The 15,473-nt window shown below is 39.0% G+C and overlaps 1 protein-coding gene across 5 annotated transcripts in view; it reads left to right on the top strand.

The window, feature by feature from the left end:
* The window catches only part of ksr1.L (kinase suppressor of ras 1 L homeolog), a 94,002-nt gene that overhangs the window by 41,504 nt on the left and 37,025 nt on the right, over window positions 1-15,473 (top strand). For all 5 annotated transcript variants that reach the window (XR_001934458.2, XM_018247005.2, XM_018247006.2 and 2 more), the window contains exons 3-4: window positions 12,687-12,834; window positions 13,263-13,731. Coding sequence is in view for 4 of the 5 variants with exons in the window: in XM_018247005.2 (XP_018102494.1) it covers window positions 12,687-12,834; window positions 13,263-13,731 (617 nt within the window). In the remaining variant the exon portion in view is untranslated. The remainder of the gene's footprint in view (window positions 1-12,686; window positions 12,835-13,262; window positions 13,732-15,473) is intronic.

Here is a 15,473-nt window from a genome sequence, read left to right as displayed (position 1 = left end):
AACCAGTGTGGCCAGGTTAGAGTAAATATGCAGTAGTACATTTGCTGTGTTTTTTTTAGCTGCAGGACAATTTTGCCTGCTTTTAGTACTTTCTGCTGGTTTTTTCTTTGTAATCAATTACGGAAAAATATGACCAGCATGCTAAAAAAAAAACAGGTGTAAAAATAGGTGTTAACTAAGGGCTGAGTATTTTATTACAAGCTGATTTACTTGACATTTGATTTTATTTGCTGGCCAATTATGTCGTCATAGTGGAATGCCCCAAAGCTAACACTATCGCAAATAGAGTCCTACTCCCAATATTAAAGTATGTGCTGATTCGCCTGATCATGAGAAGATCCTATATTTATACACTGACTGACATTAGTCATTGTTGGACACTAAGCCCTGCACATTCAGTTAATGTCTGCAAACCTCCTGTCTCCTGCAGTCACTGAAATGAGCTGGACTTAAAAATCCGTGGAAAGGATTAGTTTGATCAGAAAGCATAGAGTGCTGCATCAAGCAAAAGCAACAAGTCCATATATCATGGATCCCAAGTATACAATCATATTGAAAAATATTAGAGGATTATTTTGCATGGAGCCTGCACATTCAAAGGTGTGTTGGAAAATGTATATTGCTTTTATTATATCAAGGTGTTGCCACCATTCATTCTATGAAGGTCCTTGCAATAGAGGTTGGTCTGCATATGTTAATAATATTGGTCACTCTAAAAATGGTTATTTCTTTTTATGTTTTACTGTGGACTGTTTATAAAAAAAAAACCCAAAAAAATGGTTTTGTTTTGAAGAAAAAAGTACCCACCGATACATGGTTAGTTCCTTAAATCTCTCTGGCATGTAGTACATGGTTTATGTTGATACAGGGCTGGAATTAGGGGTAGGCACAAGAAGCATCTGCTTAGGGTTCACCGATGGCTGGGATGCTGGGACTATAGACACATAGTGTCTGCCTTCTGTAACTCCAGCCTTGTTCATCATAAGCAGGTGAGCGGGTGGTAAATTTGTTGCTTGTGTTTCCGAGCCAGGGGAATGCTGTAGTGGGGGTTAGGTAATAAGCAAGGGTAGGGGGTAGGTGGCACACAGAACAGTTTCCTTTTTTAGTTGTATTTTCAGAGTGAAAATCCTGTGTCAAACAAGCACATCTAGTGCACTTTCTGCTTTACTGTTGTGAAGTGTAAGATACTAAGTCTGGTAAAGTTTGTGGTCATCCTGTGAAATTACAGTATATTGCTATCTAATATAAAACCCTATTTATCAAGTGTAAATGTTCACTTTTACCCACTGATAAATAGTCTTTTAAAAATCCCATAGAAATGAATGTAGAGTGGCATTTTGGTAAAGTCCCTAGCACAATTGCCCCAACTTGGTCTATGCTCTGCAACGTTGGGTCTCCTGGAAATCATAGGTCCCAGACAACCACCACTGGTAATTTGCCACTGATCAGGCCAATATGCCATTCCTGCATAAAATATGAGAAACTGAGTAAACAATAGATAAGGATTTGTAAAGAGAAGAGATTAGGAGAATGAAGACGGTGCATTAAAGAGGAAGCAGTTAGAGAGTGGGCCTGTGGTCTAAGGGCACACATGCAGATTCGGGGAGATTAGTCGCCCGGCGATAAAACTCCTCTTCGGGGCGACTAATCTCCCCGAACTGCCTCCCCTGCCTTCCCGCCGGCTAAAATGTAAATCGCCATTAGGATGGCACTCGGAAGCGATTCGTTTTCCAAAGTCGCCTGAAGTTGCCTAACGAGGAAACTTCGGGCAACTTCGGAGTAGGAGGCATGCAGGGGAGGCAGTTTGGGGAGAAGAAGGCGCCCAATTTGTCGCCGGGCGACTAATCTGCCTCCCCTGCCTGCCTCCTACTCGGGAGCGATTCGTTTTCCGAAGTTTCCTGACCCTAAGGTGTTCTGGTGGGCTCCTGGCACCCCGGTCCAACACTGGCTTCTGTCTGCTTATATGCAGAGTTGCCAACAGTACTCCGTGATAATTTTACAAAGCTCTCTTCTTCAGGAGATTGATAGGAGTTTGAGAATGATATTGCTGTTAACTGCAAACCACTTTAAATATCCAAATGACGTCGATTTCACTGCCAAACCATAAAGCACTCCTGCACCCCTATGCTTATGTCTTAGTATGCAATAGTATGTTTACTGCAGTTTTACTGTGGCATATTTTTATGGCAACATAAAGCCACGCTTTACAGAACATAAGTATAAACACATAGATCATAAATATATAGGTATGGAATCTGTTATCCAGAAACCCATTATCCAGAAAGCTGCAAATTACTGGAAGGCCGTCGCCCATAAACCCATGAAATAATAAAATGGAAAGTTAAATGTTAAAGGCATTCTTTCATAATTTTTATGGTGTAGTTTACACTGCCAGTAATTCACTCTACCATATATTTCATTCCTAATCCAGCAAGTATATTTTTTCAGTTGTAATATTGGTGTGTAGGCAGCCATCTCAGGTCATTTTGCCTGGTCGTGTGCTTTCAGAAAGAGCCAGCGCTTCAAGGTGGAACTGCAGGCAGGCTATTGTTTCTCCTACTCTATGTACAGTAACTGAATAGGGTCACAGAGGGACATGGATTTTTACTGTTGAGTGCTGTTCCTATATGTGTCAGTGGAGCTGTTATCTGGTTACCTTCCCATTGTTCAGCTGATGTGCTGCTGGGGGGGGGGGAGTGGGTGACATCACTCCAACTTGCAGTGTAGCAGTAAAGAGTAACTGAAGTAAATCAGAGCACAAGTCACGTGACTGGGGGCACCTGATAAACTGTAAATAGTCCCATGTCAGATTTCAAAATTAAATTTAAAAAAAAAATATGTTTGCTCTTTTGAAAAACAGATTTCAGTGCAGACGTCTGCTGGAGTAGCACTATTAACTGAGGCATTCTGAAAAAAACATATTTTTCCCATGATAATATCCCTTTAATATTCAGTCCATTTGGTTGTAAACTGTTCTTTAAAAATTAGTTTTTATTTTTTATTCCCCCCGATGTTCATCTGAAATCTAGTTTTTAGACACAATCTGTCAGCGAGATGCAAAACCCAGATGATAGATATTTTGCCAGTGCCTATCAATTAGATAGTCTCATTCTGTCTCCCAGTCACCAGCTGCAGCAGATAACGTCTGCTCAGTGGAAAGACTCCGTGCCAGAGGGGTCTGCAGCACATTGCGAGTGCTTGTGGCAGTGTAGGCGTTCAGATGGATTCATGAGCACAGGCAGCACTCTCTGCATTTGGATGAAGAGCTGGAGGCAGTACAAGAGTATTCCTGACGCCTGTGCTTGTGCTAACTCGTCAGCCTGTTCAAAACACACACATTTCTCAGATGTCACTGCTGAGACCAGCTTCATGAGCTGTGCATCTTGTGCGTGTGGATCTGAGTGTAATGTTGCTGGAGTATCCGCTTTGCTTCTTCTGGAAAGGTAATTTTTTTCTTCATTCCTGTTTGTGGCTACAGTAAACAGCATTCTGGTTTCTTATTTACTACCCACCAGCAGCTTTTATGTTGTATGAGGCTTGAGCTGAAATGCGAATTTGGGAATCTTTCCAATCTTTTTATTATTATTCTGACGACAACATTCTACAGCAGTCATGTGCTGTACTATTATATTCGTGCAAATTCACACTTTGGCTCCCCAAGTGCCCTGCCTCGTTTAACAGCTCTGATAGTGCTTTAAGCACCGCACAAACATGACTGGAGCACCCATAGTTTTCATACCCTGTTCCTGGTTGAAGCATACTGTAAAGCAAGCTTGCCGTAGTATGTAGTTGAATATTTGTATGGGTGTGCCTAAGATTATGTGGTTTCCATGCCTTTCGTACGCTTTACAGAAAAGGCATGGGATTAGTTAAGCCATGATTTCACAAGGACGAAAGAGTTATGATCTCAATGTGGGGTGGGGTTAGTTTATGCTATCTAACAGGAATGTCCAACCTGCTGCCCTCCAGCTGCTGTTAAATACAACCCTCAGCAACCACTGACCACCGAAGTCTGTCTCTGGATTGGCAAAGACTACTGTTCTACAGGATGGACATCACTATCAAATAAGTCATGATTCTTCTGATTAAAGGTTAAAATCTAATTTTTTTCCAGTTCCAAAACAGAGAGCAGTACATAGCAATTTCGAACAATTATTGTCAATCTCTATTTTGAGTTATCTTGCTACTTTAAAAAATAGTCTGTTTTATCTTGTGTGTCCATGCACCGATATTTGGGCTCTTTGTTTTGTTACAACGGAAATAAAAGTGGGGCATGCTGTCTGCATGGGGTTGCTAAGAGAAGCTGCAAAAACCCTGTGTGATCAGATGACAAAAAACAGTGATGTTGATTTTATGTATATCTTTTAGACAATTTATTGGAAAGATTTGCATTGCAGTGTTGATGGGTCTCTAGACATGTTGGCACACTGCTTGGTTCTGCACATCCCTGACACATAAATAACAGATTGGGTGTGGATCAGGCTTTTCATATGCTCTCATTATATAATTGGTTAGACGCGTGTGCTGATCCTTGGCATTGTTGTTTAAATTGCAAATAATTTGTGTTACATCACACACACACATTCAACACGCGGCACAAGACTTGGTGAATTTGCTGCACATCGCTCCAACGCTAACATATTCTGAGCAAGTCTGAAATGGTATGTTCTCTGCTATTAAACCCTGCACTTGTGTTGTGTATTCAATGCAAAAAGGGTCATGTGGTTAAATGCCTGGCATTTCTACAGCATGGAAAGGTTTGCTCTTTGACATCCACACATCTTTTCTCCAGTTCAGTAATTCTACCAACCCACAACAGTGAGGTTCCTTATGCAGTTGTTAATCTGCTTTTCTTAAAGAGTGACAGATGAGCCAGTTGCTCAGTGTGCTTATTGTCTGCACATTTATACAGAGGGGTGAGAGCTGTTGCTGCTTCGCTTTTTCAAAATTATTCTGTTTAAAAGAGAACTGTACTGTATTTGTTCAGGTCTCTCTCTTAGAGAATGGCAGTAAGTTACCAGAGGGTTGGCCTGTGAGCCAGTGCGGAAAAGTTAGTTAAGTTAAACCTGTGGCCACAATGGATGGATGAGCCTTTCTTCAAAATATGTACAATCTAGTCCTTTTAAAGGACAAGTAAAATCATATTCTCTGGAGGTAGTACAAACTTGTTAAGCACCCCAATAGCACAATCATTTTCCCAGGGATTCCTTGTGATGCCCTGAGCCAATGGTTTGTTCTGTTTTAAATGTTACTATCTCCCATATTCACACTCTATAATGAATTGAAATGGAGATAATGAGCTCTGTATAAACAAACCCATTGGTCTTGTTGTGGCTGTCTATCTTACATATAAGCAGGAGTTCTTTATGCAAGAAGTAATCTGCTCAGTGGTAAACAAATGAACCATCTATTTCACCTGCCGCAATTACTAACAAGAACCAGGAAGCCGATAAAGATATCACAAGTTACCTGACAGCTGACGACCCCACTTGTAAAAAAAACAGACAGCGCAAAAAATGAGGTAAAGCTCTCCAATTCTTTACAGCCTGTGGGAGCTTTGCATTGACCACTCCACAGATAGATGTCAGCTTGCACGGCTCAGCTTTGATACAAGCAGAAAAATTCTGGGGAAGAAGCCAAGGAGTCTGTATAAAAAGAAACACAGCAGCATAGGGCATTGTTTAATGTACCAACACAATTCCTATATATAGTAGTGAAGTGTCAGCATCACTTCATGGATATTAATTCAGTTGACAGCATAAGCAAAACATTACTGGTTTTAGTGGTAGAATTATTAACATAATTCATGACGTTGACTGTTTATATGCACACAGGGGTGACCTGTAACTGTCAATTTTTCTCCCTCTTCTTTTATTGCTGCAATATATCAACTTCTGTATTTTTAAGGGGCTTACAGAGAGTGAAAATCCCATCCCAATTGTTCAGCTGGTCCCCCCCCCCCATCTGCATTGGCGCCTGGTTTCTCTGAAAAGATGTCTTTAGTATATACAAGATATTATGTAACATCAAAAGTTGCTGCGTTGTTTTCGGCAAATAAGGATTTCCCTTTGCAGTCCTACCTTCCTTGGCCCCAAATTCTCGCAGTACAAAACTCTTTAAGGTGCTCAAAGGACAATAGCTTCTATGAGTTTCCTATAAACTAGGGATGCACTGAATCCACAATTTTAGATTCGGCCGAACCCCCGAATCCTTCGTGAATGATTCAGCCGAATCCTAATTTGCATATGCAAATTACTGGTGGGAAGAGGAAAATAAATTTGACTTCCTTGTTTTGTGACAAAAATTCACGCGATTTCCCTCCCGACCCCTAATTTTCTTTCCGATTCGAATTCGCTTTGGCCTGGCAGAAGGATTTGGCCGAATCCTTTTGAAAAAGCCCGAATCCTGACCGAATCCCAAAGCGAATACTGGATTTGGTGCGTCCCTACTATAAACAGAACATTAATACATGTTCTCTATTGGAAGTATTTATAAGAATGCCAGATCTCCCCACTGATAGTAGGGCTGCAAAAAGACACAAAGCCAAAGTCACGGGAGATTTGTTTATTTTATGGCTTCATTTGCTGTTTCCTAGATGTTTTATGCTCTGATTTGCATGTCAGTATTTTCCCTATATCTGCAGTATGCTTTCTGATTTCCGAGGCCTTGTACTTGCTGACTATATGGTTATAGTCTATCTTTTTAACTATTGAGGGCTGTTTTGTAGTACAGGGTTAGGATCTATTATCCAGAATGCTTGGGAATTGGGGTTTACTGGATAACGGATATTTCTGTATTTTGGATCTTCATACCTTAAATCTACTATAAAATCACGTTAGCATTAAATAAACCAAATAGTCTGGTTTAAAATCTACTATAAAATCACGTTAGCATTAAATAAACCAAATAGTCTGGTTTTGCTTCCAAGAAGGATCAATTATATCTTAGTTGGGATCAAATATATAGTACTGTTTTATTATTACTGAGAAAAAGGAAATAATTTTAAAAAATAAAGAGTCTATGGGAGATGGCCTTTCTGTAATTTGTAGCTTTCTGGATAACGGGTTTCTGGATAGCAGGTTTCCGGGTAACGGATCTGATACCTGTATTAGTTTGTTTTTTTCATAGGTTTTTTTTTTTATGTTATTGTTCCAAATATCAGAAAACATTCCATCAGTCTGTGCATGGATCATGGGTATTTTAGTATTTTACTTTGACACTAAACCTGTTTCAGCCTTCCTAATGTGATTACTTCAGCTGTTGCCAAGTCTGACCATCATAGCCAGTACCCAAATAGAAAAGGATCAAAGAACATAATACCTATAATATTTCTGTGGCTTAGGTTTCATGGGCATCTGGGAGGAGTTACACATTTGGTTGCTTGTACTGTAATATTAATATCTTTAAAAAGGAAGGGGCCAAACTGGAATCTCACAATGGTCCACAGTTTATATATGTAAGGGAAATTTTCATGCTCATCCATCAAGTATTTTCAGTGCTTCTGCTAGGTATTTCAGGAGCTAGATATTGCTGCAGTACACCTTGCATTGACTCCGCATCTTGACTTCCATCTACACTTTTACTAATGTATGTTTACCGCAATTTACCGGGCACACAAAGTGACAGTTTCAGAATGATCCGACTGTCGGTTACTCCACTTTTGGTTCCACAGAAGAACCCTTCCACCATTTTGAGTATACAGCAATTTTCAGATTCTTAACAAATCCCTACTGCACCCATTGTGAACAGATACTGTTGGGGGAGGGATGAGGGGAACTATTAAACTGCCTGATCATAATAGTACAGATAGAAGGAGACCAATCTTCTTGTTTCTAAAAAGAAGTGGGCAGTTCACATTTAGTTATCTTTCAGTATGTTATAGAATGCCTTATTCTTAGCAACTTTCAGTATTTTATTTTTTAAATGGGGGTCACTGACCCAGCAGCCAAAAAACTATTGCTATGTGAAGCTATAATGTTGTTACTTTTTACTTTTTATTATTCGGAAACAATTTGCAAAAATTTTTTTCCCATTATTTAGCTTTTTAGGGCCTTATTTACCCTAGAAACCATGCTGTAGTTTGAACAAGAGACAGGATCATTTATAAAGGATAAGTAATAAACCCTAACTAATATTGTAGCCTCACAGAGCAGTATTGTTTGGCTGACAGAGTATTGAAGAGGCAGAAGAGTGAGGCAAATTATTTGAAAACTATTAAAAAAAATAAAAAATAAAGTGCAAACTTGCTAGGATCAGGGTATTAAATAACATACTATACAATTTTGTATACACTAAATCCAGCATTCATATTTGTATTCAGGCAAATTCCTGCTCTTTCTGCAGAAGACATTGGCCTCTTTAGCATTCAGCTGAACTTAATCCAAACTCTTAGGGTAAGGGCACACCTGGCGATTCGGGGTGATTCCTTGGGGCGACTTATCTCCCCGAACGGCTTCCCCCTGTCGGATCGCACAGAAAATGCTTGTGTAGTCCTACCCTTATTCACAGCAACCCAGCATTTTTTTTAAACTGTAGAATTGGTTATTTAAATTATGCTCTGTTTACCCTTATAGTCAAATATTTTTATAGTCCGCGTGCTGCGTCTGCATCCGACAGTTGTGATCGCGTCGGATCAACGCTGTGACACCATGCGACAATTTTATCTCTTACCTTGTTGCATGCGTTTTGCCGCATCGCGTCGGTTCGCAACAAAATAGTTTGTGGAGTCCTACCCTAAGGGTCCCCACATACCTTATACCAGTATTTTCAGTTATGTCTGCAAGTAGAAAAGAGACTATGGAACAGACCTTGAGGAAGATATTGTTATCTGTATCGGATCTATCGCGTGTACACATGAATGCTTTGATACAATCGAAAGCCTAAATCTCTTTATGATGTTCAGCTGAACTTTGAAACAAATAAGGATCCCTTGTTCTAACGAGAGATTTGAGGCCTGAGGTTTAGAGAAAGCCTTTGTTTTCCTCTCGGCTTAGCTGCTTTGGTCGCGTGTCATAGGGACTAGTAGAAGGTTCACAAAGCCTGTCGGAGCTCTGTGGACCCAAGGTCATAAGGGCTGTTGCAATGTAATCTCCTTTGTTATTTAGACCTGCACAACGACCCACTATAATTACCGGTAAGTTTTCCACAAACTGCATGAAAGTAATTGATTAGAACAGTGGAAGTGTCTTCTATAACTTGGTTCGCCCTTTGCCTAAAGCTTTAAAAAAAAAAAAAAAAAACACTTCATCATCACAAGGTTTTGTTAGCCCAAAACTAATGTGTTCAATGGTTATAGAGTTATATGTAAATTGAATTGATACAATAGTTGCTAATATCAAAAATAGATTGAAAAAAGTCTTCATTATGGTGAATCTGCAAACACCTGAACCGAAAATAGGGTTTGGAAGATGAACTTTAAGTGAAAAAATTAAGACAAAGAATAGGGACACATTCCTAAAAGCATGAGTGTACTTTTGCCCTTCATCTTCATACAGAAAATACACGATCAAAATAAAGAATTTTTTTTAATGATTTTATAAGGGGGTTTGTAAGGTAATTTGAATGTGTGCTATTTTTACTGCTGCATGGGTCTGTGACTAAATTGTGGGTCCGGTTGATAACATTTGATTTACTGCTTTCAAAAGCAATAACATTCGCAAATAGCATTAAAAACACAAACAATTAGAGGAAAAGGTTTCATCACTGGGGTGGGAGCTTATTTGCTGGGCCCATTAATGCTTATAATAATTGCCTGAAACCCCAGGTGGCTCTCTTTCAAAAATGTACCATCTGGGTTAACATTCTAGTGATCGCAGCACCGCCATCTTTGTGTCTATCCCCAGGATCCCTTGCAGCTGATGTGGGCTGTGCACATTTTCTGTAGAGTAACAGTGGAATGTAGAATAAAAAACTGAACATTTCCTCTACCGTGCATGTTCATAGCCCAGGGCCACAGAAAATAATACAGGATAGAATAGAATATAGCAGAGTTCCGTAAAATACTACCCTAGGCCAGAACGTTTTTTAAAGGAAAAGTGCCGACCAGGGGTCTGAGGTGAATCGAATCACAGAGGGATGCCTAACAAACTAGCATCTTCAAGTCATTTACCATCACATTTCCCTTTATGAATTAATTAATGAATTATTAAAAATATGAATTATTAATGAATGTTATATTGGAAAGTTGATTAGATGTTTTTGGGCGGAGGAACCGTTTAAACCTCTCCTCTAATAAAACAAAAGCTTGTGGGGATCTATGTATGGGTGCAGGGAACTCATTTTTTTTATTCAAGTGTAAAGGCTTCACAAAAATAAAATTGGCCTACATACAGGACTGAATCAAAACTTTGAGTTGCATAGTTATAGTCGACAAAATACATTATTTGTGAATGCATAGTTGTTGCGTTTTATCAATGTTTTACATTCAGTTTGGCTTAACACAGCTGAATCTAAATCTTGCAAATATTTCTGGAATGTATCCATATTCCAAATCCTGGATTATATACATCTCTTGTTCTATGTATGTTATGTAAACTAGGTAACCCAGCCGATATTGCACTCCTAGAATTGGATTAATCCTTGTCTCTTTGGAATGCTGTCTTGCAATCCTCTAACAGTCACTGGTATCCTTCACTTCTGTATGGCTCCAGTTTCCTGAATGCCACTAGCAGCTATTGCACCTTAAGCAATCACATACATACATATAGATTACATACAAAACTATATAACTGATACACGAGGACCATGCTGAAGAGCAATCTAAATTACCTTACCATGGATATCTTTTTAATGCCAGTATTTTTTAAACGTTATTATTTTTAGAGCTGGTGCTGCTGTTCTAGCACCACATCCTGAATTCTATTCGTGATGCTATCATTTGTGTAACTTGCCACTCTATGATTTAGAAGCAATGTGTGTTTTTTTTTAAAACTGTAGGAGATTTCAGCATCCGAGATCATGCTGCAGTGTTCCATCTGCACTCTGTGTTTCACTACTCTCAAGTTTCTGCCGACTCCTTTACTTCTTTAAAGCAAGTTGATTTTGAGAGGCTTCAGCCTGGCTCTTTGGTGTACTACTCACTGCCTGTAACAGCAACAGTCAAAACACCCTGTGTGACAATAGCCTTAATACTTAAAGGGATCCTGTCATCAGAAAACATGTTTTTTTCAAAATGAATTAGTTAATAGTGCTGCTCCAGCAGAATTCTGCACTGAAATCCATTTCTCAAAAGAGCAAACAGATTTTTTTATATTCGATTCTGACCTGGAGCTAGACATTTTGTCAATTTCCCAGCTGCCCCTGATCATGTGACTTCTGCCTGCACTTTAGGAGAGAAATGCTTTCTGGCATGCTGTTATTTTTCCTTCTCAATGTAACTGAATGTGTCTCAGTGGGACATGGGTTTTTACTATTGAGTGTTGTTCTTAGATCTACCAGGCAGCTGTTATCTTGTGTTTGGGAGCTGTTATCTGGTTACCTTCCCATTGTTCTTTTGTTTGGCTGCTGGGGGGGAAAAGGGAGGGGGGTGATATCACTCCAGCTTTCAGTACAGCAGTAAAGAGTGATTGAAGTTTATCAGAGCACAAGTCACATGACTTGAGGCAGCTGGGAAATTGACAATATGTCTAGCCCCATGTCAGATTTCAAAATTGAATATAAATAAATCCGTTTGCTCTTTTGAGGAATGGATTTCAGTGCAGAATTCTGCTGGAACAGCACTATTAACTGATTCATTTTGAAAAAAACGTTTTTTCCCATGACAGTATCCCTTTAATAACACTTTTTTTTTTTTTAAATATATTTTTATTAACACTTTTTTGTATACTCATACTAGAAAGATTAGCACCTGGTTAGTAACCCATAGAGCCAATCAAATATTTGCTTTTATTGTTTGACTTGCAGCTGACTGAACAAAGCTTATCATTGGGTGGTTGCCATGGGTTTCTGCCCAGGTGCAAATTTTCCCAGTTTTGGGTAAGCGAGCCCCACTGTTGGATAAGTGAGCCCCACTGTGTTCAAAAGTATGTGTTTGTTTAGTATACTGATACAGAACAATGTACAGCAAGTATGTAGCATCAGCTCATAAGCACATGCCCTTATTACTGTAACAGGCAAATTAATGATACACTTATAGCTGACTGTGCATAGCTGCAATTTTGTCCACTTTAATCCCCCTGCGGATATCTGTGCCAAAATGCATATTTTAGCCTATCCGTGACAATATTTACTCTGCTTAGCTCCACATAGGCCGATGTTGTAGGAGCTATGCCATGGGGTTGATCACATGAAAGCGAATCCACTTTCCTTTGCATATAAACAAAATGCAGGTGGAGGAAAGCAGACAATCCGCTATGTGTGCCCTTGCCCTTATATCTCAGTTGACTGGTCTAAATGGGAAGTTCTGAATTATTCAGGGCTGCCACCAGAAGCCTTCTTTATGGACCCTGTACCATAAGGGCATGCCTAAATACAATCAAACAGCAGGGATTTGTGTGTAACTAATAATGCCTTGATATAAGGATAGGCAACATTTATCTCTAAATATGTACCCCAAAGGCAAAGCTGGGGTGCAAAATTTTGCCTATTCCTTCCCCAATAATAAACAGAAGATAAACCTTACTTAAAAATGGCAAATGACAGAGTTGAAGTGGCTTGTGCCATAAAAATTCTTTTACTTTTGTTTCTAGAAAATATCTGAAAAATTAACACTAGATGCCTTATTGGAAATGAATGAATTAAAAGTGAAAGAAACCATGAAGAAATGTGGTGCCAACACAGAAGAGTGCTCCAGACTTAATGGAGCTCTATCCTGCTTAAAGAAATTAGCACGTTCAGGTAAGAATTTCTCTCTTAAACTACATCATTACAACAATAATTGAAAGGGACGACCAAAAGAGATCAAATTCTGTAGAAAAAATTGTGGCAGACAGTTATAGGACATACAAACCATTAGCCTGCAAGCCTCTCGCAACATTGTGGAGTAACACAAATCAAAGACTTTGGGTGCTGTGAATGAGCCTATAGATTGACTATTGGCTAAGTAAGATTATAAAATGATATGATATCTGATTGTGGCTTATTCAGCTATCCATCAAGCAGGCTAGAAGATCACATCAGCTAAGGATCACATCTTGCCACCCCTACGATTTGCAATAGACTACTGACAGCGACATAGTATTGAATGATTTTCTTCTGGATTTAAAAAAATGTTCCTTATTTTGCACATGCAAACTGTTATCATACTGATTTACTGTTTTTTTCAGGGGGGGACATGAAAGATACAATATGGAATCCTCCAGAGATACGCAAAGAGAGCTCTTCCCAACTTCCATCTGATATTTCCTCTCCTGTTGGATCAGCATGGACTCTTAACTCTCAGCTTCTGAAGACCAACAGCCACCAGCCTCGTTCTGTTTCGGTTTCTGCCATCCCTTTCTCAGACTCCTCTATCACAAGCCAAGGACCTTATATTTATGCAGAGAACTTGCAGGACCCCTTCTCCTCCTCAACACCTGTCAGTAGGTTAACACTTAGGACTCCCCATGGAATTACAATTACCCCTCCTACAACCCCACAGTTAAAGAGGCACATAAAGTTAAAGCCTCCTCGGACACCACCCCCTCCAGGCCGCAAGGTGTTTCAGCAGTTACTTCCCAACTTTTCAACTCTCAAAAGAAGCAAGTCTCATGAATCTCAGCTTGGCAACAGAATAGATGAAGTTCCTTCTCTTAAGTAAGTTTTTTACTCCACTATATTTCTTTTGAATTTTGCAGAGGTTTAATATAGATGATTGCTTAATTATCTAAGTGTTGCAGTGATCTGGTATCAAAATGACTTTCTCGGCCAACACTGTGCAGAGGTATCATGTTCTTTATGTCCTGTATTGGTTAGTATTTGTATGTAATCTGTACGTTGCATACACCATTCGATTGTACAGAGTTGTGGAATATGTGTGCATTTATTTATAAACTCTTGTTTAATAATACCCTCCATTTGACTTTGGTTACAGTGTGCTTAATGTCTTGGAATGGACAGATCTTAAATATAAAGTCAATGAATTTGGGATGATTTTACTTGTTAGTATTCATTGTTTACCCATGACCATCATTCAGAGAACGACAGACTGGGATATTAATCTGTATGTTGTGTTAGTTGATCACTGAAAAAATAGATGAGAGAAGAGGTTAAGCAATCAAATAATGCAATCTTTCGTGGTGGACATTTCTGTTTGACTTTTAGGGGTATATTTATCAAAAGAGTGAAGTTAGAGATGGCTGCAGTCTGTTAGTTAAATTATGCCACTCTTCATTTATTTATATGGGATTTTGAAAGACATATTTATCAAAGGGTAAATTTTCACTTTCACCCATTGATAAATACTATAGAAATGAATGGAGAGTGGCGGAATTTCACTCTAGGGAACTGTAGCCATCTCAAACTTCACTCTTTGATAATATACTCCTTGGAAGTGCTTTGGAAGTGCTACATTTACCACCGCTCTTACCCCTTTAGTAAATACTATTTCACATAACAATAGTTTAGAACTATGCATTAGGAACAGTAACATAAAAAAATGAAAGTGTTTGAAAGTAATACAAATATAATGCAGTGTTGCCCTGCACTGGTAAAACTGCTGTGTTTGCTTCAGAAACACTACTAATGTTTATATAAATAAACTTCTGTGTAGCAATGGGGGCAGCCATTCAAAGGAGAAAAGGCTCAAGTTAGCAGATAGCAGAGAAGCTCTATAGAACATAATGGTATTATGTTATCCTCTATTTAACCTGTGCCATGTAGCCTTTTTTTCATTTCCACCATTGCTACTCAGCAGCTTGTTGAGTTTTCTGAAGCAAACACATCAGGGCAACACTACATGATATTTTCATTACTTTAAAACACTTTCATTTTTTGGTGTTACTGTTTTTGCTGTTCCTGAAGTCATGAATAAATATAAGCACTGCAAAATGCTCTTTGGACTCCTTTACATTACCGTTCAAGGAGCAAAATGCACAGAAACAGGGGCAAATTTAAATGTTGCACTTTATCTACAGATGGCATGCACAGAATTCAGTGCAAACAGTTAAACCTGTTAATGTATGTAGCACCAGGGAAGTTCCAAAGGAAGGAGTTAAGTGCATTACCAGTGTGCTTTGTTCATTGTACCTGTCATTTGCACAGACAGTTCTCTGTGTATGAGCCCTAAGAGATGGAATTTTGTACTCATTAGAACCGTAATTCTGTCAGTATGAATGCATTCCAAAAAGGATATGGCTTATGCAGGATCACTGTTGCATAGTGCAGCAAATTGGTACTGAATGGGTTATAATTACTCCCATATAAAATGTATTCATCCAAATTGCATTTTTTATTGTCAAATCACTGTATATTTAGGGACAGATTTACATATGGTCGAATATCGAGGGTTAAATAACCCTCGATATTCGACTGCCGAATGTAAATCATTCGACTTAGTA

The sequence above is a fragment of the Xenopus laevis genome, chromosome 2L (assembly GCF_017654675.1).
Source record: "Xenopus laevis strain J_2021 chromosome 2L, Xenopus_laevis_v10.1, whole genome shotgun sequence".
Classification (NCBI taxonomy): Eukaryota; Metazoa; Chordata; class Amphibia; order Anura; family Pipidae; genus Xenopus; species Xenopus laevis.
This window is presented reverse-complemented; position numbering and strand designations above follow the sequence as displayed.